We start from the raw sequence: 27,280 nt of genomic DNA, 5'->3' as shown, positions 1-27,280 counted from the left end.
TATTATCACAGGTACTAAAACATGAATGAATACCAAATAGTTAAAACTTCAACCATGGCAAAACAGATCTTACACTCTTATTTGCCTTCTAGAAGATTTTCTGTTGGTTTTGAGTAAATATAATTCCCATATGAGGAAAGCTGAGAGCTTCTTTATTCCTTCATGTTTCCATCATATTTTTCTATTGTGAATATTGATAAGGTAATGCAGAACATTTCTTAGTTATTCAAAAGTTGCCCATAGCACAGTTTAAACAGCATTTATGTTTATCTATGAAGTTGTTTTTCATTAAGAAATTGTGAGGTAAAACCTGGAAGTGTATTTACGTGCTCTTGAAGCATGTCCAGCCTTTAGTTGTGAAGCAGTGCTGCGCTTGCCAGGACATCAGAACTTAATAATAGATGCTAATCTTTCCCTTAGTTTCTCTTTTCTTCCTGACAAAAATAAATAATCAGATGTTTGTCTAGGAACTTTTCTTTCCTTCCCTGCATGCATATTGAAATTCCGCAAATCACTTTTCACCTATTTTTCTTCTGCTTTTGAAATAAAGAGATAATAAACAACCTCCTGTGTTTTACCTTGAAATGTTTGTGAAAACACACTGTTCAGTGTTCAGGGAGTGCTCACCCCGTTACCAATGGCTGATGGAAAGAGGTGATACTGCATGTCCCTTCCTCCTGCACCATTCTCATCCCTCACAGGCTGGGCTGGCTGCCTCACTGTGCGTACTTCATTCTTCCTGTGCATGATATGAGGGAAAAAAGAGGATTTTGCATCTTAGATTTGTTTGAATGCACTGTCAACGTAGGTAGGATTTGGTTAGGATCTGGGTAGGACTGGTTTGCACAGATGGTTACTTTCACATACAAAAGCCGCATCTTTGCACTACATACTGGATTCCTTATGGGGCTGTAAGCTTAGCTGATCATCAGTTTTGGAAACCGGAACAAGTGGCAAACTGCACTCTGGGTTTTATCCTACTCAGCATCCAGACAGATCTGGTTTGGGGGACTTAAATTGAAGTTTTTACAACATTTTGGAAAGTTATGGTGCAAAACAGGAAGAGGCTATACAAAGACTTTATAACCCAGCTGACTGTTTTTTGTTTGTTTGTTTGTTTCCGGCCATCACGTGGTATGTGCATCATATTATCGCTGCTGGGCAGTCTGTGACTTTCCTATTGTCTTCTAGGATACAGATACTATGATGAAATTAATATTCTACCAGATGCAGCTGTTAGCAGCAGGAAACATTTCACAATATTTGGTCAATTAGTTCTGATCTTCCATTAGTACCTATCAATTCTGTGACAAAATTGGCTTTTTAGCCGATTTAACCATTCCTTCACATGACCCCTCAGTAGGTCCCAGTAGGGACTTCATCTTCCTGTGCTGTGCCATAATCATCAAGGATTATGTGCTGTGGATGCTTTGAATGGGTAGGAACACTGGAAAAGGAGACAGCATACTTCTTCTGCGCAAGGAATTTCTAATGCTAGAACTTGGCCTTAGTCTTGCTATCAACCATTTATGAGTTTGTTACAAAAAAATAAAGGGAAGGAGGGGAAGGCAAGGCAAGGCAAGGCAAGGGAAAAGGAAAAAGGAAAAAGAAAAACAAGTAGTGGGATGGAATGCACTGCTACTATAGCAGAGGAAAATCTGACAGCCTAATCAGTATTCTATCAAAGCATTTGATTTTGTAGAACAACATATGATACAACATATCAATGTCATTAGCAGTGACGCACCTTTTGCTTCCAAACTGAACGTGTGCCATTTAGGTTTATTTCTAATGCCTGCTACTAGAGTTAATAGGAAAATGCTATTTTAAAAGATGCCCCTAAAATTTAATTATTATTTCAAAGCTGTTTTAATCATGTTTATAAATGCTAAAATGTTATGAATTGAACAATTGAATGAATCATGCCATCATTGTATAATTAAAACTGACTAAAAGTAAAATTATATTTTAATGGCCCTCTTCTTTTCCCAGTGAGGCCAATGGTAAGAGTCCCATTGACGTCAGAAAGTGCAGGATTAGGCCTTAATATGATCTGCTTTTTTTTTTTTTTCAAGGGTAAATGTTTAGCTGATTGTTTAGTAGCTAGTTCAAAGTTTGTAAATAGAATACATGCTTCCGAGATTACATAAATATTTTTTTTTTAAATCTAGCAGATACCATATTTTTTCCAGCCCTGAAAGCAGATCACTAAAAGATCAATTCAATTGCCTTAGGTTTGTAAAACTGCCTATGTTACTGAAAAGCTAACTTTTTTAGTCCACATAGAATTATTTAATGGGAAAAGCATTAAAGATACCTGAGTTGCTTTGAGATGTGTCCACCTCTGGTTCTGTTCCAGTGGCACAAAGCTGAGTGCAGCTCACTGCCATCTCAAAGTGACAAGCTAGATTCAGCCATTTTGGACTCAGCTCAACTCTTGAATTGTTGGTGCAAGTTTGGATTCAAAAAAACTGGAAAACTCAGTAGAATATCACACAGCAGCATGAAGTTTGTCTCGGGGACAATAAAAATATGGGCCAAAGTATCTGTTGTAAAGTATAGAAATGAGAAGGGTAATGGAATGGCTGTTGGGGTCCACTTTCTTTTTACACACAATCTGCGTATGTATGGGTGAATGGACTGATATTTTTTCCAACTCCAAACCCAGAAAATACAAATAGAGTATTTTTTATTTACTAGGATGGCTGGGATAAAAGAAAATAAGTATGAAATTTGTTTTATGCTATTCCTTTTTCTTTTCTCTTTTTTTTTTTTTCTTTTTGGCTGATTATTCCTCATATATTTGTATTAAAAGCAGAGAAGGGGAAACTTCTGCTCGATATTACTCAAAAGTTAAATTTCTCACTCACTTCTAATGATGTATCACTGTTTTTCAAAACTAACTATAAACACTGCAAGTGTGTATGCATTTTATACAAAATAAATCCGATCCAACTAGAAAGAAATGAGGACAAAAGGTTAAATGTTGTCTGTAGGTAGGAGTTATTAACTGAGAATGTGAGTTTTCTTTCAAATTCTTGATTTGACAAAGGTGACTGAGGACTTTGAAGCTTTTGTTTCTGTGTGTTGGTGATTTCTTGATCTATGGAATTAATAGGGACAAGGAAAAGAAGAAGCAGCACAAATAACCAATGCTTTTCTGACAACTTAATGCAAACAAAAATCCCAGCCAAAATCACTGACATTCCCAAATGTTCTTAGGATGGCTGACACTGTATTTTCTGAAAGGTGATTTGTTTGCCTGAAAGTGTGGCTCGTTTCTAGTTAGAAATAATTATATCTTATGAATCCTGTAATCTAAACATTACAGCTATAATATAAGCAGAGGGGCTTTTCTGAGTCTATAGGTATCTTAATTCTTCAATATATTTCTTTTTCTGCAGTTGGCATTCAAAAATTTAATGTTTTTTGAAAGGTTTTATGTCTGTAAAGAGATTTCTTAAAATGAGAAATACTAATAGGACATTTTTCTTATAAAATGAATTATTAGTGCCTAAAATAGTTTGTATTCTTGTGTTATTGGGATTAAGCATGAGATCAAAATGCACATTAGTATGAGTTGTGGATGCCCCATCCCTGGAGGTGTTCAAGGCCAGGCCGGATGGTGCCTTGGCCAACCTGATCTAGTGGGTGGCATCCCTGCCAGTGGCAGGGGGGTTGGAGTTGGATGATCTTTGAGGTCCCTTCCAACCCGAGCCATTCTGTGGTTCTGCTATTCTATGATACCTACTATGAAAGGGCATTGCTATATACAAACCATACAGTTTTGTAGCTGTTTTAGTGTACAACATTCAGTTTATTCCCTTCATGAAATAAATTTTTATCTTATGGAGCATTTTAAAATTCAATATTCCTTGCAACTGATTCTCACTGCCACTCTCTCTCTGCTACTGTGGTGTTAATGCCAAACCTATTTTTAAGATTTTAAGAGTATAACCCAAGACATAAAGAACATATACCTTCAGGAAAGCTTATGGCAGAGCTGACATAAACAACATTTTGTAAATGGGGGCAGCTAGTATATTCTCAGGTAAAAGAAGTGTAGCTTAGAGAAAAGAGTGGCCAATACAACTGGAACAAGAATGATTTCTTCAATTAATTATTCAGCCTGCATCTTATGGATGCAGACTGAAAAAAAATCTGGACATTAAAAAAAAAATGGACATAATCCAGAATTAATCTTTTCCTGTTCAGGATGAAAAAAAGAAAAGAAATCTGAATGAGCAGTCTAACACAATTGTAATCTAATATTATGTTCTCTCATCTGTTTCTTTGGAATCAAAGTTTTAAAAACACTGATGAAGGTATCCACACAAGCTCTTAAGCCCGGGCAATTTGTTTCATCTGACTTTAACATGTTTTACATACTGTGTATTTAATAAGCAGCAAAGCAGCTAGGCCAATAACAAACCCATACAATATAGACAAAAGAGAACACTGATTTAAGGTCATTGTGTCAAATACAGCAAAATACTCTGTTTATAGCATGTCAGGAATGGCTTTACAATTAGCACTAATTAGTGAGAAAAAAAATCAAAACAGCAGCTTTAAGTAAGGACACTTTTCAGTGCAAGATCAAAGCCATGTCTCTACAGAATAGCAAAGCTATTTAATTGCACTGAAGTGCTAATTGGATTGTGAGGTGCTTTCATGTGTTTCCCCCAATTAGGCAGTCATCCCCGACGAAATCCACCTAAGAAGAGATTATGAGTTTTAAAACTTTTGTCTGCACAGTTGAGACTGGGGTACCTGTGTAAAAACAGTAGTGCCTTCTTTTTACGTAAATTGAGGTCTTTCAGGTCAGGTTACTAGGCTTTCAGGAATGAACAGATAAGGAGCAAAGCAATCCCACACTATGTGATAAACAATTATGTAGATATTCTGTCATTTAGGTGCAAGAAAATAAAGAAAAACTGCAGCTAACCACTCCTTCTCCCCCCATCCCCCTTCTTTTTTTTTTCTTTCTTTTTTTTTTTTTTTTGTTACTTTGTTTACTGGTGCATAGCCTTTAAAGAGAGATTTTGATGCCTGAAGAAAGCCTTGTCTTCAGAGGCTTTATCTGTGCTATGCATTTCTGTTAATTAGACAGAATGGTTTACTTTTAATATCTTTTAGGAAATTTTGCAGCCTTTTCCTGACTTTTACAATTATTTAATTTGTATTATTTGTTTAAAACTGCTGCAACAATTATTCAGCAGACTTAATTTATGACCTTTTATTAACATCATGTACATTTGTAAAGGCACAAAAAGTTGAGATAACAGTGACAATTCATGAACCATACAGTTCATACAGTTTCAGAAAAGCTTTCATTTGTCAGTAGTTGAACTATGTCAAATATTCATAAACCGTGATCCCTCTAGGCAAGGTGCAAATGCACGGTTTTCCTAATGAGATTTATTCTGTGTCCTCAAGAGTCTTGCATGTTCCTCCTCCATGTGCTTAGACAACTTGCTTTCATCCAGTGAGGGATATTTTGAGGAAGCAGAGACTTCTCAGCCTGGTGAAAGTGGCATACAGCAGAGATATGTCTAGATAGACATATAGACACTGTGCATCCTGTGTGTCTTACTGAGATGTAAGTCTGACATCATGCATCCTTGAAGAACTCTGTATGAAATCCCACCAGAAGTAGCTCACAGTCTTATTGAGATTTCTCTGACGGAGCAAAAGTACTTGTGTAAGTCAGAATTCACCCAGATTACCAAGACGTGATGGGTTGGTGGTGGGTGGTGGGATGAATAATGTGGTCACTGTGCAGATTTCCCAACCAAATTCTGAGGGTTGACTCTGTAAAACCTTGCTGCTTTTGTAGTCACAGTGTCCTGGCTGGTGTTGCTTTCCTCCCTGCGTGCTGCAGAGCCCCCCTGCATTTTATATGTCATTAGGATGATCTTTTCTCTTTCCAAGTTAATTGTAATGGAACTTGTACTTCAAAGATTTTAAATTGACTTTGAGAAACCTATGTTGCTTTAGCAATTGTCATGTCACTTTGAAGACCCAGTTACATTGCTTCTTGACTGTGAGAAGAGACCCAACAGAGAATTTGCTAGAATGAATTGCATAGAAATTGCATCCAAAATACATACTTGTATGTGAAGTGTTCTTGAGTTGTTCTTTTTTATTGTTCTGAAGTAAAAGGCTACTGTGCTATTGAAATGTGATAATTTCAGTGCCCAAAGTACATAATTTTATAACCAGGCTAGACCAATAGGCCAATATATCCTGCATCTAGAAAGAACTAGGATTGCTTGTTTTACAGGGAGATGAAAAGGAAAGAAATTGTTCATAAATGAAGACGCATTCTAACCCCAAGCTGTCAGCAGTCAAACTGTAGCATTTTTCTGAAAAGTTGTGACATTAGAAAGTAAGTGCTGTACTGTAATGTTAGCATGGTCCTGTTGCTTATTCAAGTATTTTTGTCATACTTTTCTGTTGCATATGCATTTTATGTTTATAATAAAAAGTAAATATGTCACTGCTTACTCTTTTGAAAGTACTTAGCAAAATATTTAAAGCATGCACTGTAGCTGTGTAAATGGTAGTGTTACTGAAATTACCATTTCATGACTTTTTTATTGTGTTTTATTAATTTACCCGTGTTGTTACATTGCACTAACAGGAAAATGGTTCAAAATTACAGTCTTAGTTTTACTGCATTCATTTCTACCAATAGCAGTGCAATGTGACCTTATACCTAGTGTCTTAAATTCTTCTAGCTTTTAGATAAAAATATACTCTAAACATACATATAAAACTGTGTGGACATGGCCTCCCTCCCCACCCTCCCCCCCCCAGCTGTGTGGATGAGTTTTGTCATTGCTGAAAGTTAGAACTGTTACTTATCCAGGCATCGGGTATCATGAAAACAGTAATTCCAATATCAGCTTTTAAGCAAGGTACTTGTCCGGCTCTGTTTTATTTTCTGTTGAATTATTCCTCTTTTGCATAAGCAGTTTTTATTTTGGCTCATCTCTCAGCTTTTCCTGAGATGACACTGGCAACAGTTAAGCATCTGTTACTAACTGAGTTAAGATTAGTTGTTAAATAACTTAAAAGGAGAAATGAAAAGTCTCAGGATTAATAAGAGTCTATTTCAAATATAGTAAATAGTTAATACTTTATTGTTACTGAATACATGCCTCACACCACAGCTTTTACGTCTAATGTGTCAAAGTAGTTTATTCACTGTCAGTGGCTGAGTTCAATCAGAAACTGTGTCCTTGTATGACCTTGGTCATTGGCATTTTCATCCTTCTTTGGTGTTCAAAAACATATTCTTAAAGGAAACTTGAAAAGCACCAGCTTAACTGGAGCTATGGTGTTTGGGAAAAATTCTTTCTAAGGTCTATGAAAAAAAGTTAGCTCGATTTGCATTAAAAGACTGAAGTGTTCCACTCCTTTATGCTTTTTTCTTTCTTAAATGATCCAGTTTTTCACAGTGTCTATGTGAACATCATTACCATATTGCTCTCAACACTTCAGATCCTACCAGGGTCTGAGCACAATGAAATACAATGGAGGATAAGGGTGCTTTGCAGCTCATTGGAGCAGCCTTTATTTGAAAGTCACAGAGGATGAGCATCCACTTTTTGTTGTTGTTGTTTTAAGTTCCATGAGATCATGTCCTTTTCATTTTCACCTCTCCATCCCATGCGGTGAAAGACTGGAAGTCGTTGGAAGTATATGCCTTCTAAGCATTCCTATATACGTTTTTATTCTGATGAAATTAAAGTTGGCTGCTATTGCTTTTATTTTTTGGAATATCATTGTTCTCAATGTATTTGAAACAAATATATCGAAGATTCACTGGTGTGAATGTTGACTTTCAAGCAGTTCGTATGACTCCTGAACAGTGTCTTCATAGGAGTAGGTGGAGAGGGAACTTAGGAGTACAGATCTGAATGTTATCTCCAGAAAAATATGCTCACTTTCAATTGAAAGGATGGGTTTGAAAGAAATAAGGCACAGGTGATACTCTATCACTCTGAGGTAATTTTTTTGTTTAATAAATTACAGTTTTCCTACAGGTTGGAGCATTTTTCATGGAGAAGGGCTGTTGGTGACACTTTCTAAAGTGCTGCAACATTTTACTAATTTTAAAAAGTCTGCTTCAGATCGATTGTGACCTTATCAATAGGATAGTCTCATTCATCTCCTAAGCAGGCTGCTGTTGCATTGCACACTAATAGCTTTAAGCTGCAGTTACTCGTTTTAGAAAATTCAACACTTGGTAATGCTTTCAAATGAGATTTAGAGAAGGTAAAGCACCGTTGGTAGTTTCCTTCAAGAAAATGGTTTTCACTCTTAAATTCTTAAATTGCAAGTGTAACTTATTAAGCCTTATATTCCATAAAAAATAAAGTGTTTTCTTAAGGATGATTAAGAAAAATGTGGTAGATTCATAGTAAATATAGTTTTCTACATAATATTTAATACTATCAATAATAATTTATTTTAAATAGTTTCCCGAGTCATAGGTGATAAGTGTAGTATAGTCCATAACAATGCCTTTGGCACTCTTCCAGTACATAACTGTTTTCATTTTATTACAATTTGCCCAAAACTTTGCAATGAATTTCTTCAGAGGAGATGCATATTTCAGGTTTACCTTCTAAAACATTTTTCTTCAAGCAGTTCTCACAGAATTACAGAATGGTTGAGGTTGGAAGGGACCTCTGGAGGACATCTGGTCTAACCCTCCAGCTGAAGCAGGGTCACCCAAAGCAGGTTGCCCAAGACCACGTCCAGGGTGCTTTTGAGGACCTCCAAGGAGGAGATCTCCACAACCTCTCTAGGCAACGCTCCACTGCTCAGCCAGCTGCAAACTAAGGAAGTGTTTCCTTATGTTCAGAAGGAACCTCCTGTGTTCCAGTTTGTGCTCCTTGCCTCTTGTCCTGGCACTGGGCACCACTGAAAAGAGCCTGGATCCATCCTCTTTGCATCCACCCCTCAGGTATTTATACACATTGATAAGATTCCCCCTTTAGTTCAGCGGTCTAAAAGAATTAAATTAGGTTCTTTGTATGTGTTAACCATTAGTAAAATAATTTGTTTACTATGTTAACCATTCCTTACTATGTTAGCCATTACTAAAACAATTTCACTGAGTAGCTGTCATGTCTTTGAAATGATGTGAAGTTTGAAGGCAGGGTCATACTGGTATAACTGCTCTCCCTGTACAAATTCATCTACATATGGTTAAATTATAAACTTGAAAAAAACTGTTTGTGTCTATTCAGACAAGACTTATTGGCAGCTAAAATAATGGACTATTTGGCCTGTCGTGGGTATTCTGTATCCCTTCCCAGCTCTTCAATATAAATTGTCTTCAAAGAGGGAACATTTTGTGTCACAAGGCTTCAGGGGCTCTCAGATGCTAAAGGCAGCTGGAAAGTAACCAACCATTTGCTCAGTGGCAGGAATCAGACAAGAAAATCTTTCCCATACAGTGCACTCTCCTCCACCCAGCATTTTGGATCCTGGCAAGCTGGAAGGAAGGAAATTATCTGGACTGAAGAGGAAGGAGCAAAGAAATTAAAATGGGAAGTTAAGCAAGAAGGCATGCAAACAAATGAGGGAAGCAGAGTAGAAGATGGATACTGGAAATGTAAAGAAGAGGGTAAAATCAAAACAAAGGAGAAGGATTATAGCTACGAAATAGAAGGCAACAGTTTGAAGGAACTGGAAAAGGGGAGGGAGATTTTCCAGGTCTGGAGGAGAACAGGACAGAAAATGATGGGAGGCGAGAATCAGGAGCCAATGTGAGCCGGTAACAGGAAGGAGGGGGGACTGGGAAAAAGGCGTGCATGCTCAATAGAGGGTACTCCCCTGGAATCCAGAGATTTTGTGTCATGTTATGTCTCAAGAAGAAGAAACAGAGCATTACACATTTATATGAGTCTCTTTGATGATATTTGAGGATTTTTTACGTTTATAGTTTTGTAAATCATAAGAAAACTGTAACTTAAGAAAGATATTTGTGCAAAGCATTCGACACTCCCACATGAGAGCCTTGTCTCTAAGTTGGAGAGATACGGCTCTGATGGATAGACCACTCACTGGTTAATGAATTGGCTGGATGGTTGCACTCCAAGAGTAACAGTCAATAACTTGATGTCCAAGTGGAGACCAGTAAAAGTGGTGCTCCTCAGGGATCAGTGTTGGGACCGGTGCTGTTTAACATCTTTGTTGGAGATGTGTACAGTGGGATATAGTGCACCCTCAGTAAGCTTGCTGATGGCACCAAGATGGGTGGTGCAGCCATCATGCTAGAGGGAAGGGATGCCATCCAGAGGGACCTGGACAGGCCTGAGAGGTGGGCCTGTGAGAACCTCATGAGGTTCAACAAGGCCAAGTGCAACGCCCTGCACCTGGGTCAGGGCAATCCCAAGCACAAATACAGGCTGGGTGGAGAATGGATTGAGAGAAGCCCTGAGGAGAAGGACCTGGGTGTGTTGAGGGGTGCTGTTGGGGCTGCTTAACATAAGCCAGCAATGTGCGCTTGCAGCCCAGAAATCCTGGGCTGCACCAAAAGCAGCATGGCCAGCAGGGTGAAGGAGGTGATTGTCCCCCTCTACTCTGCTCTCGTGAGACCCCTCTTGAGCCCTGTGTTCAGCTCTGGGGCACCCAGCACAAGAAGGACATGGACCTGTTAGAGAGATTCCAGAGGAGGGCCACGAATACGATCAGAGGGCTGGAGCACTTCTCCTATGAGAAGAGGCTGAGGTAGTTGGGGTTCTTCAGTCTGGAGAAGAGGAGGATCCGGGAAGACCTCATTGCTGCCTTCCAGTACCTAAAGGGGATCTACAGGACAGCAGGAGAGGGACTCTTTGTCAGGGGGTGTAGTGATAGGACAAGGGGTAATGTCTTTAAACTGAAAGATTAAAATGTATTAGACATTAGGAAGAACTTTACTATGTGGGTGATGAGGCACTGGAGCAGGCTGCCCAGAGAAGCTGTGGATGCCCCATCCCTGTAAGTGTACAAGACCAGGTTGGGCAGGACTTTGAGCAACCTGGTCTGGTGGGAGGCAGTGAGGTTGAAACTAAATGGTCTTGAAGGTCCCTTCCAACACAAACCATGCTATTATTTGCTATTATTCCAAGATATTTAATATCAAGATTGTAAGTACTTATTAAGATCAAATTATCCCTGGTAAGGAAAATTATGAATTGTTAGTTGCCTGGTTATTTTGTGTACATTACACAATAAATTTTAAATATGTAATTGCATATTCTTTTTTCTCTCTATTGAAAAGGATGCATTGTTTTCTGAGGATACACAGGAACTGCAATAAGATTGTTGTCTCTGCCTTTTATTGAAGAAGTTGGAAAATACATATTGTATAGATTGGAGACTGCAGAGTGAAGTGTAGTGTCATGCTAAGACAGCTGAATGCTCTGCCAGAGAACTGAATTGCTGCATGCCCCTGCCAGAGAGTTCTTGTGTGATGCCGTGCAAGTGAGGTCTCCAGTCAGGCTCCTCTCTGTGTGTATTGTATTGACCTGCTTTGTTTAGGATGAGTAGGTGAAGTCAGGATGCTCACATGAAGTTTGCTGAAACCTTCTATTGTCAGGCATTTCAACATTATTTGTCAGTTTTGACTCTCCAGCTGTTTCTTGGCTTTAATCCTCATCCCAGTTCCCTGTGTATAAAATTGTGATAATACTACAATGCTATCTAGTTCACATTATAGTTACGGACCTACCTTCAGGTCTTAATTCCTTATGGTATCCCTAAATGATAAGCATAAAAGCATATGGTATGTAAGAATAACACATAATACATTTGGGGGTTAACAAGAAATAGTGAACAGATTTTCATGCATTGACAAGCAATCTATTCTGCACATTCACTGTGGCAGGGCATTGTTGGGATCGCATGCCTAAATCTGTCGTCACCACAAGGAGGCATGAAGGATAAAGTTAAGGTCAGCAACTAACCTCAGTTCTTGTTTTGTCTAACTGTTGAGTATTTGGGTTTACAATGTTCTTTATCACTTCTGTGTTTGAATATGGATTTGTGTCTGTTTCCCCTCCTCTTCTACATACGTATTTAAAAAAAAAAAATTTGCTAATTTCAACTAAGTCTCAAACATATTAAGTTCCAATTAATTTTTTGAAAACAGACTTTTAGGTAAAAGAGAGAAACACTAGTAGCGTCCTCTGTGCAAAAAGTCCAAAATGTCACATGTCAATTCTTATTTGATGTCAGAAGACCCAGGCAAGAATAAGCCACTGTGAATGCCCAAACTATAAGAATGAAGGCTGTATTAGACATCAGTGTGCCTCATCCTCAGTAAGGTTTCCATTTTCAGTTGAATTCTTCAGATCTTGACACGTTTTATTTCCTGTGTGAGATCTCTGATACATAAAAACAAACCAAAACAAAAAATAGAGGTTTTTCTCTGCAGCCTTAGCATAACACAATTAAAAACTCAATCAGCAACAACACAACTCCTTTAGAAACCAGGCTTTATTAGTTCACAAAATGTTGCAGCTAGACGCTTTGTTTTTCTATTTGAATTTTTTTTAATTAACATAATTTTAAAATACTTTGGAAGAAATGCTCAAAAGCCTTCAGTAGTAAGAGGTTGTACTACTGCCAGAACACAAGGCCTTCAGTAGTAAGAGGTTGTACTACTGCCAGAACACAAGGCACTGTTACTTATGTTGTGTATGCCATGTAGTCATGCATGTCCCATGTGCAGTGTAGGACTCCTGAAGACTGAGCCGACGGCCATCTCTGCCCATGTCTTTTGCTTCTAAGAGCATAACGGATTACAAATTTTCTGTTACTTCTACAGTATCCTCAGTTGATGGCTGGATTTGGGGACTAAGTATTTGTATTTGTCACAGTATAATACCAAAATAAAGATATATGGTATGTTCAAAGGCACTTATCTTTGTTTATTGAAACAATTTATTGAATTTGTTACTGTGTGCATACTGCATACCTTCAGTACTTGGGATATCTTGATACTATTACTCACAATCGTGTTAATCTTCAGGAGACCAATTGTTAATGCTGGTATTAACACACTATTTGTCACAGCACCTTGAGGGACTGTTAGCCTGGAGAAGAGAAGGCTGAGAGGGGATCTTATCAGTATGTATAAATATCTGAGGGGTGGTTGTCAGGAAGATGGAGCCAGACTCTTTTTGGTGGTACCCAGCAATAGGACAAGAGGTGACGGGCACAAACTGAAACCCAGGAAGTTCCATCTGAATATGAGAAAGCACGTCTGTACTATGAGGGTGACAGAGCACTGGGACAGGTTGCCCAGAGGGATTGTGGAGTCTCCCTCTCTAGAGATATTCAAAACCTGCCTGGATGCAATCCATGTGCTCTGGGTGACCTTGCTTGGCAGGAGGGTTGGAGTAGAATGATCTCTAGAGGCTCCTCAGCCATTCTGTGATTCTGTAAAATTTCTGGCAACAAACTGGGGAACACACTGTACAGGGCATTGTTTAAAAGTAAATTGACAAGGTTCCTGAGGTCCTTGCCCTTAAGAGTTGATACTCCTTGTATAAAACTGGAGACTAGAGGTACTTAGCCCCTTAAACTAGGAAAAAGTACTTGAGGTACTTAAAAGACCTGTATAACCTTTGAACTATCTCCCTTTTTCAGATTTCTGCAACTTGTCTTCATGGTGACTTTTCAGCATGTTCAGTTTGGAGTTTGGAGAGGGTTTTGTTTGGTTTTGGTTTTGGTTTCTTTTCTTTTTAATTGAAGAAGTACATGCTAACCCTTATGGTTTAAAATATTTAAGCTATCCAGTTCCAATCTGCCCTAAAACTTCATCTTATTCTGGTAAAAAATCTGTTCCATGTCAGTAGACAGCAGAAATACTGAAGAGATATAAACAACTTCAGAACTACTCCCTTATTAATAAAATAAATAATAAAACCTTAACTACTTATGTTTTATATGGTCTTCCAAGTTTGAGTGCACCTGAATGTATGAAAATATATTACTAGATATGAAAAATCCTTCTTAGATGAAATCTTTCTTACATGATTATTTAAAAAAAAATCAATAAAAGGAAGATAATGGCTTTTTTATTCTCAAAGAACATGAAAGAAATGTAATGTCTGCAAAGGTGGAAAGATACAAAGATGATAACCTAAATGTCATTGCTAGAGAAGATAGTGTGGTAGTGTGTGAGATTGAAAGCAAAACGAGATAAAATTGGTCAGTGAATCTTGAAATCAAACAAAAATGTTAATTAGACATACTCTGTTTTTAGGACAGAAAAGGAAATTGTCCTGTTAGTACATATAATATAATGCACACCTGTGTAATCCGTCCAATTCTAATATTTTTTGGTATTTTTTTTTATATTAGAATGATGCAAAACACTGCAAATAGCGTAGCCTTGTAAAAATAGCCTTGTAAAAACTGTCCTTACTTATTTACTTTCTTGTTTAAAACGTGATCTCTACACAGTAAGTGATCAGAATTATTGAAAATGTGGATGAAAACCCTAGCAAAAAAATCTGTTTCCAGACTTGGAAACTGGATTGTGAGAAGTGAGCTGGAATTCTCAAACATGTTGGCTAGAGCCGGCAACAAAACGTGCCGTATGCCAGTAACCTCTGACTTCATGCATGGGTCTGTTACGCTAGCAATTTCATCTCTGTCATGCTTGCTGCAAGGCAAAGGTCTTGCTGACTCTTCCTGCTGTTAAATATCACCTCAAAAAAAAAAGTCAGCTGTTCATATACATATGTTGGTTATTCAAAGAAAACAAATGTGAAGCTCATTGTTATGATTCAAACATTGCCTATGTTAATATATTGCATCAGGAATTATAGACGGCGTGATAATCACCCAGAATTCTTTAATTTGCATGTGGTGATTTTCACATGTAATGACTCATCTTTCATACACAGTAGTGATATATAGCTTACAATTACTAGTTATTAATATTCTATTTTCCAAGCACTCTGTGTATTTACATCCATCCAGACAAAATCATACTTTTATAAACCATGAAGCTACCTATACATAAAAAGTTCTCAAAATGGGAGTTCCATTTTTGGCAAAGTCTGATGGTGATCATCTCTATTGAAAAAAATTTATTACATCTCTGGATTAGTGAAAAATAAACTTTTATGGCAATTATCTTTAAACTGTCTCAGTTACCTTCATTTGAAATTTATTTGTCTTTCTTCATAGAAAGATGCTATTTTCTTTAAGATAATTGAGATCCATATTCAGACCAAACTTTCAAAATTAAATCTGATTGGCTTTTATCAAATTTGATCAACTACCTCATGCCAGTAAGTGTAAGCCACAATTCTATGGGACATGATGCAAAGTGGGTCTCATGACACAGTGCAGCCCTGTTCTGGGTGGTGGGAATTTATCACAGGCGATGGGTTTGTACAGCACCATTAGTTATACTGATGTTATTATTGAGTTTCATTGTATATACCTGCACTTTTTTTTTTTTTTTTTTGGCTCAGGAAGATGTTTAGGAGAAAGAATAGACCCTTTTACCTGCATTTTGCTACTTATGTGAACACTAGAGGAGTAAAAGTTGTGGGCTAATATTAATAACAATAAAATGAATATTGAAATTAGTTTAGGATAGAGGGGATCTATTCCTGTTTATCTTATCACAGATCCATTGTTTATCCAGAGCTAAAATAGCCAAGTTATTTAAAATTAGATATGAGTCTTCTGCAAGCTGAGATTTTATGAGACATGAATAGAATACCAGTCTTTCATGCATCATTTTAAAGATGTTGAGAAGAAAAGTCAAATTATTAGTTTAGTCATTATGGTTTCCTCTTCCATTTAATATTTCTATGTTACAGTATATTGGCTTTAGGAAGCAATTTATTTTGTAAGCAGTACTACCAATGAAGCATGGTTTCCTATGGATTTGTATTTGTGGGCTGAGCTCAGGTTGAGCCCCTGGTATCTAAAAACAAGGATGAGCTCACAGTGCATCTGTTTTCACCAAGTGGTCCTCAGAAAACAGGTCTCAGAAACCTCATAAGAAGTTAGCATCTCTGAGACTTCTCTGTGGGACTTGGTTGGAATTGATCAACAATTCACCTTCAACAGGGGAACTGGATTTTGTTTGTGGCGGTTCAGGAAAAGGCAAGCATGGACATAGCGGCACGTACGTTATATACTTACTTCACCCTTCATTTCCTTAGGGCACTGGGCCAAAAACCCAGTGCTGGTTGCTGGCAGGTCTGATCTTACATCCTGCTGCCAAGTGAGCATGCTGCCTGTATATGTAGGTGCGCAGTCCACTGTAGGGAATTGTGAATCCTGGAGTGCACCACAGTAAATTTTCCTGCAGTGAAAGTGACTAAATATGGAAAATAGTATGTCACAGTAATCTTCATATGTTACAATCTCTTCTTTTGTTCTAGCAAATGAATTCTGTAATCGGCTCTGCAAAGCATTTTACTTTCAGATTTCAAAAATTAATTTTTGGAACTGAGTGGCATTTAGTGGCATTTATATTGTGATACACAACTATTATGAAGAAAGAACAATAACCAGTGTTAACAGAGCTGAAATTAAAAATCCTTTCAAAAAATTCCAGGATGAAACATTCAGCAAAAATGCATTTTAGTATGTTTGATTTGTTTTGTGTGTTAGATTATAAGAACATGAAAGAAAAGACAGAAAAAATTGTTACTTACTATGACCCTTTTTTAAGTTTCTTCCAATGAATTTCAAGTTCTGTGTTTTTTTCTGCACAAATTATTTTAACTTTCTTATTAAAATAAGTATTTCAATGAAATATCGTAAGTTGTGTGATGCAAATTGATCACGGATTATAAGTAAATTCAAAATCATAGCCTAATACATCATTGTACATAATTTTCTTTACAGCTATATTTTATACATGGAAATATTTAAAAATTGTTGTTTAGTAAATACCTGGTTCAATCATAGATGAGATCAGTAGTGATATTTTATTATCTGTCTTTTTGATTCTCAAAATAAATAAAGCAGTGTCTGAAATGATAACATCTTGTGTTAATGCACTTCAGGCCTTTTCTATGTAGTGATGAATTAGCATATATAAACGCATATGAATGTGAGACATAATTCAAATTAATCTGCTCTTGCTGTCATAAACAAAGGGCTGAAGAATAGAAACAAAATCATGTTTCCTACAGTATTGGATTCCAAGTCTTTCATTTCTGCATTTAGAGTTTAATTTCGTAGATCTCCACTAGTATAAGTAGCCCCACTGAAGTATATTATGTTCAGTGTGGAAAAAGATGATTTGTTATGTATTTATATAAAGTATCTATATTTTTGTTTACTTGCATGTAGAAAATTTTAAAATATTAATTGCATTTGGAATCATGATCTTAATTGGAAATGTGTTTTTTTTTCCTTCTTGAGGAGAGTGGATAAAAATATTGAGGTTGGCTTTAAGTTACCAAAGTTACCTTATGTCTTAATAGCCTGCGTTTTTATCATTTTAATCTTCTGCTGGCACTAGAAGCAAAGAATGTATGCTACTTGATAACTGGGTGGCTCTCAATTTAGGAGGATTGATATTTTATCCCAGTGTGTTTTAATTAAATTTAAAAAAATGGTATAAGTCACTGAAAATGAAATAAATATTAATTTTTCAATCCACATTTTAACAGAATTTCTTCAAATAATACATAAAATAATTAACTCATAAGAAGTGTTGTGCATTTCTAAATAAGGACTGCAACTGCAAAATCTTACTGAGATTAAGCATCTTATTAAGTGCATTCTAAATAAACTTCAGATAAACAGATTTTATTTGATCCATGTGGGACCAAATCAAGTGATAGAACAAGAAATAGTTACATAATACTGAAACAGCATGAAAAAAATGTGATTGTTGGTCAATAAAAGAATGTCTCACAGTGAAAATGTTATTACAAATTGCAGTGGAGGAAAGAGCTTCTGACTGGCCTCCTATTCACAGGACAATTTTTTTGATTTATTTATTCATTCAAAACCATTTAATAAAAGTGAGTGATCTTGCAAAATCAGTACTGGCCTCATCTATTCTTTTTTTCATATGAATGCTAACACTCTGTTGTAGTTATACTTCATAATTTGAGAAAAGGCAAGAAAACCATGACTTGAAAAAGACCATAAACTTATTTTACTTTTCCACAAGTACATCTTTTTATCTCATTAACATGGAATTTCCTTTGGAAATGGATTTTCAGATAAGGGGTTCAGTCTTTGGAACTCAGAAGTAGCTGATCTCCATTATACCCTTTTCTTTAAACCCACAGGAATCAAACAAATTAATGTCCTTTGTCATTACCAGCTTAACAACTATCTATGCACTTTTCTCGTGTGTTGGTGTCTCTATGTTGAACCAGAGCTATGCAGAAAGGGGACAGAGTCAGCTGGTGTGTGAATCCCAAATGTCTCTTGGGATCCCAAATCTGTCTGTGATGCTCACAGGGATTCCTGAGCTAAAATGTCAATGTGCTCTTGCGGCCAGGACTCCTGGAGTAGGGTAGGCAGAAATAAATAAAGGTGGTGGAGAATGGATGGAGAGGACAATCCTCTTCCAGACCAGTCCTGGAGAGTACAGTTTTTCAGTCTTAGGCTTGTAGCGTGAACCTGGCCTGATGGGCAGGATATATATTCAGAGAGTGCCACAGTGCTCCAGAACAATGTTACGGCTGCAGTGAAATGCAGACTTCTGAATTGCCTCGTTTCTAGTGGGCTAAATTCAAGTATGAATGTTATTTTTTCTTTTCACTCTGTATTACACTGATAAATGCCACTGTTCTTAGGAACAGAAAGAGCAAGTGTGCATAGTCAACAATAAATATTTCTTCTTTATTTAAAATCACTGCTTAAAATAGCCAAGAGTGTGGCGGCACAGAGTTCAATAATAACATTAATTATTCTCATGCTACTTAATGCCCACAGATATTCCAAATGCACAGTAAGAATGACTGTGAAAATACAAGGAAGTATTTAAATTATACTGGTTTAAAAGTGAAGCATATGGCTATTTCGTATAGGATATGTTACTAGTAATACAGCGTATGGGTGTCCATATGGAAAAGATTGCACTGCCAGTGCTGTAGAGATAAAACTAATATATCACTACTAAGGAGATATAAAAATAAGGCTTAGACACTTGCTGAGTATCGGTGTTGGTAATGGAAGTTCCTGTTTTGTTTATTTTTTTAAAGCATCAGGGTAGATAGAGCAGATTGTTTGTAAAGGTATATATTATTAAATTGCAAAATATAGCAACAAGTTATTGAGATAGATTCATAAGCTAAATTTAATTCAACTTAGTGCATTTCTATAATGGTATACTTGCTGTACTCTGTATTAAAAAATAAATCTGGTCCTATTCATTAAAGTGATCCATGCTATAGTGATGCGATCATACACCACAGTTATGTTACTTAGTCTGCTCCTTTCATTTTTTCTGTATTTTCATGTGGAGGGTCTCCGAGGGGAATTTGTGTGCTCCCCTATTTTCATAGCTGGCAAACAGCCAGTGCTCTCATGTAACGTTTTCTCTACCTTATTTGCTTCCTGCCTCGTCCAGACCATGTTCATCTTTCTTGCTGTTTTCTGTTGGCAACAGCTAGAGCAGGAGTGTTTTCAACTATATGAACCTGAGTGATTAGGATATACAAACCTCCCTGACATCACCTTGTGTCAGGAACATGAGCACTTACTGACAGTGTCTCACCCAGGATATGAGTTAACAGATTTGAAGGTGAAAACCTGTACTGTTAAATATTTGATCCATCACTGATAGTAGGTGCTTCAGTGTGACATGGTATTCAGGTTCAGCACGTTATTTTTTACCTATGCCTAGGACAGATACTCACCAACATAAACATTTGGCTGCATGATGAATTCACAGTTGGACTGATTTAGATATCACTCACATTTCTTCCTTTTTTTGTGTTTTCAACAAAGGTGCTAGTGATTGTGGCAAAATAAAATTTGTGGCAGAATTTTGTAGCACTTTATCAAAGATCTCTGTCAGATTTTTTGTTAGTCTGCTAAAGTTTTCAGTAATGAAAATCATCTGAAAGTCAAGTAATCTTTGGAAGAAACAGTTAAAAGATCTTTCTGAAGATATGTTTAAAGGAGTTTTTGCAGGTGAGGCTAATAAAATTTTATAATATTCCAGTTGGATGATGTTTTGTCTGTGCTCTGTAGAGAACAGCTAAGAACCACATATTGTGTATTGCAAGTTCCTTTTTTTTTTTTTTTAACCTCTGTAAGCGGTAACCTCTGATTTTGTATTCATCTGACGTGCTTATCAGAAGCAACCTTCTAGACAATTCCTACCTGTAGCAATTAATGAAAAAAATGCTTTCCTGGCAAGGTAGTGAAATATTAAACATGCAAGATTATCTTTCGTGCTAGTCAGTGGATCATATAAAATCTAGACTAAGATAAACGACAACATGAAGTCTAGTAATTTCTGTAATAAAGTAAATATATATTTACCGAAAGAAGGGTACAAATATGCTAAGTAGATTTTGAGTCTGAAGTGGTTAAAATCTCTTTAAATGACTTTAAGGTAAAAGTCATACTGAGAAACAACTCTATAGCCAGATGTAAAATTTGTTGGTTGCACAGTTGTTCCTTTTGTTAAAACCCTGTCTTAGATACAGCTTAAACCTGCAAAACTTTTTGTTACTGATTATTTAGCATGCATCAGTAGGAAGTATCAAATTTGAGTACTGTGGATTTTGATGAAAGAAAGCATACAGATTATACTCCTAAAAATCACACTTAAAAAGTATGGCATGACTGTGTTATCTTATACAAATAACAATTTTCATAGAAGATGTGTAAATCATCATCATAGCATGGGATTCATCTCATCTTGTGTTAGCCACAAGTCTAGGTCATCCGTACTTCTTCCATTACTGAGGAGCCAGGCCCATGTCCCCAGGATGATTCTTCTGTTTCAGGCATCTCCAGTAGTACCCCTTCACTGAGCTGGATACAAAGCTTTACATGGTCCTTCTAACTTTCCATGGCTAAAATATTATGAGATTAGTCTGTCCTTGACTTTTTTTTTTAAATATAATTAATGTACCTTTAAAGAGAGAACACATTTATGGTGGCAGATAGTTCATAAAATGTTTGTGTGAAAAACACTTGCTGATACATCATCAAATGCAGTCCTATCTTTGATATTTATCTTTATAAACAGCATTTAGCACTAAGCCTAATCATGCAGTTAGTTTCCTGATAATTTGAAAACAATTTGGCCATTAGCAAACAATATAAGGACAATTATGAAAACACAAATTTGCTTGATGAAAAAGCATTTAAGACAGCCAGTGCTTTTTGTCACTACTAAAAATTGCAGATATATTTTTCTATGTCCCAGTAAATAATCTCATCAATGCATACCATCAGATTTACAGGCTTATTTTCAGATTTGTCTTTCAGAAATTTTAACTACAGTTGTTTCCTTCATCCTACTACAAATTGAGAGGCAATAAAATGTCTGGTTCAATTTGGAACATGTTTTTAGATTTCTCTAAATGTTTCAGCTTTAATCTCATGCAACCACTAACTTAGCTGTGCGTTTGCTGTGAGATATGTCTTGGTGAGAAAGGCAAAATTTGGATGCTAAAAATTAGACCAAGAGAGACTAAGTGAATTGGAATCGTGATGATTTTGGATGTCAAGGGATTCAGGCATGCATCCCACTAATAACAGCCGATCCATCTAGGAGACTTGAGGTTAGAAAGGCAAAAAGACATTTAAATGGTTAGAATCATGGAATTGCACTCAGAGTGCTAGTAAACTTCAGGAAGAAGAGAAGGATAGCTGTGAAATCAAAAAGAAACAACAGAAAAACAAGCAGTCTGGTGGAAAGACAATGCAAGAAGCAGAAGAGTCACGTACAGCTGTGCCAGCTGCAATGAGATAGGTTAGTGTCTGTTTTGGGATTCTTGCTCCCCTGGTTAACAGGAATTATGCCTACCTATTGTTGCCTTCCATATTGTAGTAGATGTACACCCGCTTAAGATCTTGACCTAAGAAAGTTAGGGATCGTTAAGTTAAGAAGTTGTTCATGTGTGTTTGTGCAGTTGTGTTCAGTGTCTGTAGATGTGCTGATTCTGCTCATGCACCAAGGAGATGAAACAGATGTGTTTATGGGCCACCAGGGTAAAATTATGTTCCCTCAGGCAGAGAAAGACACAGTGTCATGAGTTCAGTACTGCACAGGCTTGCTCCCAGGCCAGAAGGTATAGAGGACTTGCTCTGCACCTATCTGTAGGTCCATGCCTCTCAAGACTGCTGAGGATGAGCTGGTGTGAGTTTCCTTAAAAATGTGCAGTGTTTTTTGTGGGTAGGGGAAAATTAATCATGATGCCTTTTGCCACTGTTGTGAGGCTGACTTTAAAATATATGTGACAGAGAACACCACAAAAACACGCACCAGGATGCTCCCAGAGAAGCACTGATAAGTAAAAGAGCATCCCTTTTTGAATGCCACACACAAGTACTTTTTTAACATCTCAAACAGATGTACAAGTTTCTGTTCTGGAAAGTGATTTTTTAAAATGCAATGGTAGCAGTCTAGTTTTATTGTGTTTCATTGATTCACATGCCATGTTTGCTCAGTTCACAGCTATGGTTTTGGGGAATATTTTTTTTCCATTCTTCTGTTCCTGCTGGTACTGCAAACTCCTTTGGCACCTGGAAATTGGTCATGCTTCTGCTGTGCCTCCCTCCAAGCTCTGGTTATACAGTATATGTCCCTCTATTGGCAGAGGATTGCCCAAGTGGAAGCCAGGGCCAATTTCAGTTTGGAATCAATGTAACTACATATGCTGCTTTGCTTCTATGTCTTGTGATTTAAATCTTGCCCATATGAGACGTTACACTGTTTTAATTAAAATGTTTTTAAGTCAATATAGTTAAATCTGTTCAGACTCCTTATACAGAAGCACTTAAACCTGCTTAACCTTTGCTAGAATTGGTTTAGCTAACATTGATAAATTGCTGAAGTAAGCTGAATCAATTTAAGTGAGGTCTTAGCTGGGGTAAGTGCATTTACATTAGACGTTTGCACCAGTTTAACTGGATTTAAAATCAGTCAGTTTAGTTAAATCAATGCATTTTTCCTTGTATAGGCATGACCTTAGTTAAATAACTTTGTTGTTGTGTGAAGCATGGGTCTTACCAAAAAAATAAAAAATAAATAATAATAAACCTTTCTGAAATACTTATTTTTGTTACTAAGTAAATTGGCTGAAGGCTATAAATCATGTTGAATCTTGGTAGGTGGTTGTATACTCAGGATGTTTTTATTTTGTTAGGAGGAAGCTACCTTCTTGGAATCCAGAGGTCTGTAATCTCTGCCTGCTGACCCTGTAACTTTTCTCAGTGTTTAAATTATGATGATGTGGATGAAGTAACAAATTATTGCTCAGTTCGCTAACTGGTCCAGAAGCACAACTGTACTTGTAGAATGATTTCACCAAAAGAAGCTATTTAAGTTATTAAAGGAAATAGACCTATCTGTTCAACATTAATGTGTTATTGTCGATTTAATTGATAGCAGTGATATAATGCAGACATATAATTTTAAATCCTTGATATTTTAAAATAAAAATCCTGATAATCCTTCCAGAAAAAATGTGTTGCTGGAATTCACGGTGAAAAATGTCATCTGCTTTCTGACCCAGCATAAATTCTTACAGAAAGGTCTTGGGAACTCAAGTCTGATCCCCTAAAGTCTTTCCACTTCCAAAAAAGTCTTAGATATCTGAGGAGAAAAAGCTGATAGCCTAAGTAAATGTTCCTTCATGAGGTGTGTTATCTAAATGTTGCTGGTGCACCTTGGAAACATCTAGGACTTCTGTGATTTTTGAGTGTTCTTGGGTTAAAACCACACTCCCTGGGATTTGACAGAAAAAGCTGAAATAAAAATATAATTTTATGTAAAGCACCTAGAGTAAGAGTTTAGGAATCTCTTTTCAGCATTACACTGTAATCCAAAAGTAGATCAATGTGCACAGTAGTAAACAAGAACATTCATTTTTAGTCATTTTTCAACCTTATATCCCCTAAGACTCTATAACAAACATCTAGCTGGTTTTTTGTTTGTTTGTTTTGTGAAAATGAAGTAATTTTGATCTTTCAAGTCAGAGGCTTAAGTAACTGCTTTTATTTTACATGCCAGAAAATAAAATTTAAGTTTTAACAGACACGTTTTTAATAGATATAATTTGCATAATACGATTACATATTTTGCTAATCATCTGCCTATAATACATGCCAGTGTTAAAGAATAAAACGGACTTTGGTGTCAGTTCCTAGGTAAAATGGCAATAATTACTTTGTTTCAGTTTTGTAATATGCTGGAAGTTACATGCTGCGTTACTTAAAAATTGTTTATCTCACTGAGGTTGTCAGGACTGAGCAATAAAACCTTAAATTTGTCATCTTTTGTTCCACAACAGGCAGCGACCCCTTCTTAGACAAAGGTTCCCAAGGGAAAGTAATAGTAATTATGGAGCAGTGTAGCTCTTTGGAAACAGCATTTCCAGGAGAATAGAGGACTTCTGTTAGTCCATGCAAATAGGTCTGATCTCTCATAAAACCCCTAGGATTCCTCTGTTTTTATGGATAACCCCCATAGTTTAATTCATATAAGGTAAAATGCTAGAGCTGTCACAACTGAAAGACACTGGGGACCCTATGCAAGGAGATTAGTTTGGCACTTTATTATCTCATGAACTACCATCTGCAGAAGTGAAAAATCAAATAGACTTAAAATTTTCTTTTTTCAGCATAAACTAGAATCTGCTCTTCACCTTAGGACGTGTATTATCTTCCTGAGATAAAAGTTTTTCTTTAGTTTCATAGGTTTTAAAAAAAAGTTGTAATATTGTCTTTTGCCAAATTACTATCTTCTCCCAACTGTCTATTAGTGAGATTACATTTCCACTCTGTAACTCTTCCTAACGGGCCATGGATATTCTGCAGTACATGCTGGGCACTGGGCTGTGGCCCAGAAAAACTTGAAATCTAAGCTTTTACGTGAGTGATCCATATCTTTTCATTTTAGTCAGATGTAGTTTGTCAGGATCTCTGTTTTCATATCAAAGTTTGTAAGAAGTCTGTGGTACGTGTAATGTATTTGTGCCGATTTCTGTACTCTGGGCTCTCTCAGTACTACAAGGCTGAAATAACATTGAAAATGTTCCAGTGAAATTTGCAGCAGCACATATATTCATAGCAAAATTGACCAAAAAGGAAAAAAAAAAAGGACCCCATACTCATCCAGTTTGACCCCAGACATGTGGTTAGCAACTGATTCTTAACTTTTAATGTAGATTTCTGCAGTTTTCTGTGAAGGTGCAGCGCAAAATTTGACACAGTGGCACAGGCTGACATGTTTATCACAGTTATTTTCCCAGCTGTTTAAATCAGCCTCTACCAAATATTCATTGTATATGTATGAATGTTTTGATATAGCTTGGGGAGTGCTCTCACTATGTGTCTATCTTATTATATCTAATTACGGTAAACTGTAGTCTCAGGATTTTGTTTTTGTTTGCTGCATAGACTTACAGGGATTTGTAGGCAGACCATTTAGCTATGCATGTTTTCAACTGTTAAAGCTGTTAGTAATTCATGTATTGTTTTGGGAAGAACTCCCAGACCAGAAGGTATTTTAGACACACAAATGTGATGCATATAAGAGTTAGAAGTGATAAAATGTTTTGACATATCTCTGAATCCCTTTCTTCCCCCAAAAGAAACAGAAAGATCAGTTTCTTGGGTACAAAGTACCAGAACTGGTTAATGTGTCTTTTCAGTCATCAGAGTTCTCAATATTGACAGTCAGGTTTCTTTTTGCTGTTGATACGGCAAGATCCTTTGAGGGACAAGAGAGGGGAACAGGGAGAGAGAGTGGGAGAGAGAATGCTTTTACCTTTCGTTGCCTGATATTCTTTGCCCTCCATTTTATGACCTGTGGATATATAAACTATGAATGACTGTGTTTGACAAAGCAAGGTTTGAATTATTTGGCCCTTTATAACTAACAATATTCTATACTTCCAGTATGTAAGTGTAGACATTTGCAAAACCTGTATCTTTTTGAAGAAGTTGGTTTAAAGTAGATACTATCTTAAAATGTGATGTTTTAAGAAAATATCTATATGCTGTTGGAATAATTAATGTAATTTCAAGTAGGCATGCAACTAACTGAGATGGGAAAACACTCATCTTAGAATTGGGAAAAGACAGATTTCTGTTCTCTTTGTAAGAAGCAATTCTAGATCAACAGTTAGGCTGCTAATGAAAAGAGATCCTTTTTCTGAAAGCATGAACTGTCCGTCCAGCTGCTGTCAATTTGTTGTAATGCCACTGATCAAAAAAGCAGCAATCATTTTTAAAGGCTTTTGACGTAAGTTCATTTTTAAACATTAACATTTGCTGGAGAAATAAAATTACTCTACACTTAAAGGCGCCTATGTCTTACAGGTAAAATGCAATTTTAATGTTAGTATTTAGAAAATAAATCTCTATTGAAAATGAAATCAACTTCCTGCTTGCCAAATAAAATCATAAAACGAAACTGTCTTATATAAATTCAGCATAAAAAAAGTTTTAGAGCCATGAATGGAACGGATTGCTACTGTATACTCACTTCACTGCAAAGCTAGTCAAGGGATTCAGTTTCATTTCCCTTTTTAATCTTGGTAAAAGCTGTTCCTGAGAGTTTGAAAATGCACCATAGGTGTCCTATTTTCCCATTATTTGCCTCTACATGCTTCTTCTCTTCATGAGACTTTATGATACGACCAGGTTTCCTACACCAGTGGTCAAAGAGAAACAATATATTCTCACAGTTATTATTATTATAATCTCTTTTGTTATGGATGAGAATATGTCCAAAGGCTGCTTTTCCCAGGACAACGCTAATGTTTTTAAATGGCCTCTGCAGGCAACCGGAACTTCAGATCTCTGAGAGTGACACAAGCTACCCTGAAATACTTTCTTTTCTGCACTTAAATGCCAATGAAGGTCGGGGGAGGAGGGGTGAACCTAGGTGGAAAAAGTGTAATTTATGCTGTTGCATGGGAAGAGTGGTAGTGCTTGCAGAACAAGTGCTCAGCTTTGAATTAAAAAATGGTGCTTTATTATTCCTGTCTTCCCTTTCAGGCATTCTGCAGCAAAACTTAGAGTAGCAAAATATTGATTCTGAACGTGCAGAAATTATTAAAGAAAATCATTAAGAGCAATG

At 36.6% G+C, this 27,280-nt stretch overlaps 1 protein-coding gene across 3 annotated transcripts in view; it reads left to right on the top strand.

Moving 5' to 3' along the window:
• Nucleotides 1-27,280, top strand: part of FBXL17 (F-box and leucine rich repeat protein 17) — a 331,304-nt gene that overhangs the window by 261,371 nt on the left and 42,653 nt on the right. Inside the window, exon 9 of one of the 3 annotated variants that reach the window (XM_083818778.1) lies at nt 11,282-11,953. The exons of the other annotated variants lie outside the window; for them this stretch is intronic. Coding sequence (XP_083674904.1) covers nt 11,282-11,298 — 17 coding nt within the window. The 3' untranslated portion in view covers nt 11,299-11,953. Of the gene's footprint in view, nt 1-11,281; nt 11,954-27,280 lie in introns of those variants that run through there. 3 annotated transcript variants of the gene reach the window in all.

The sequence above is a fragment of the Anser anser genome (genome assembly GCF_964211835.1).
Source record: "Anser anser genome assembly, chromosome: Z".
NCBI classification, from domain to species: Eukaryota; Metazoa; Chordata; class Aves; order Anseriformes; family Anatidae; genus Anser; species Anser anser.
This window is presented reverse-complemented; position numbering and strand designations above follow the sequence as displayed.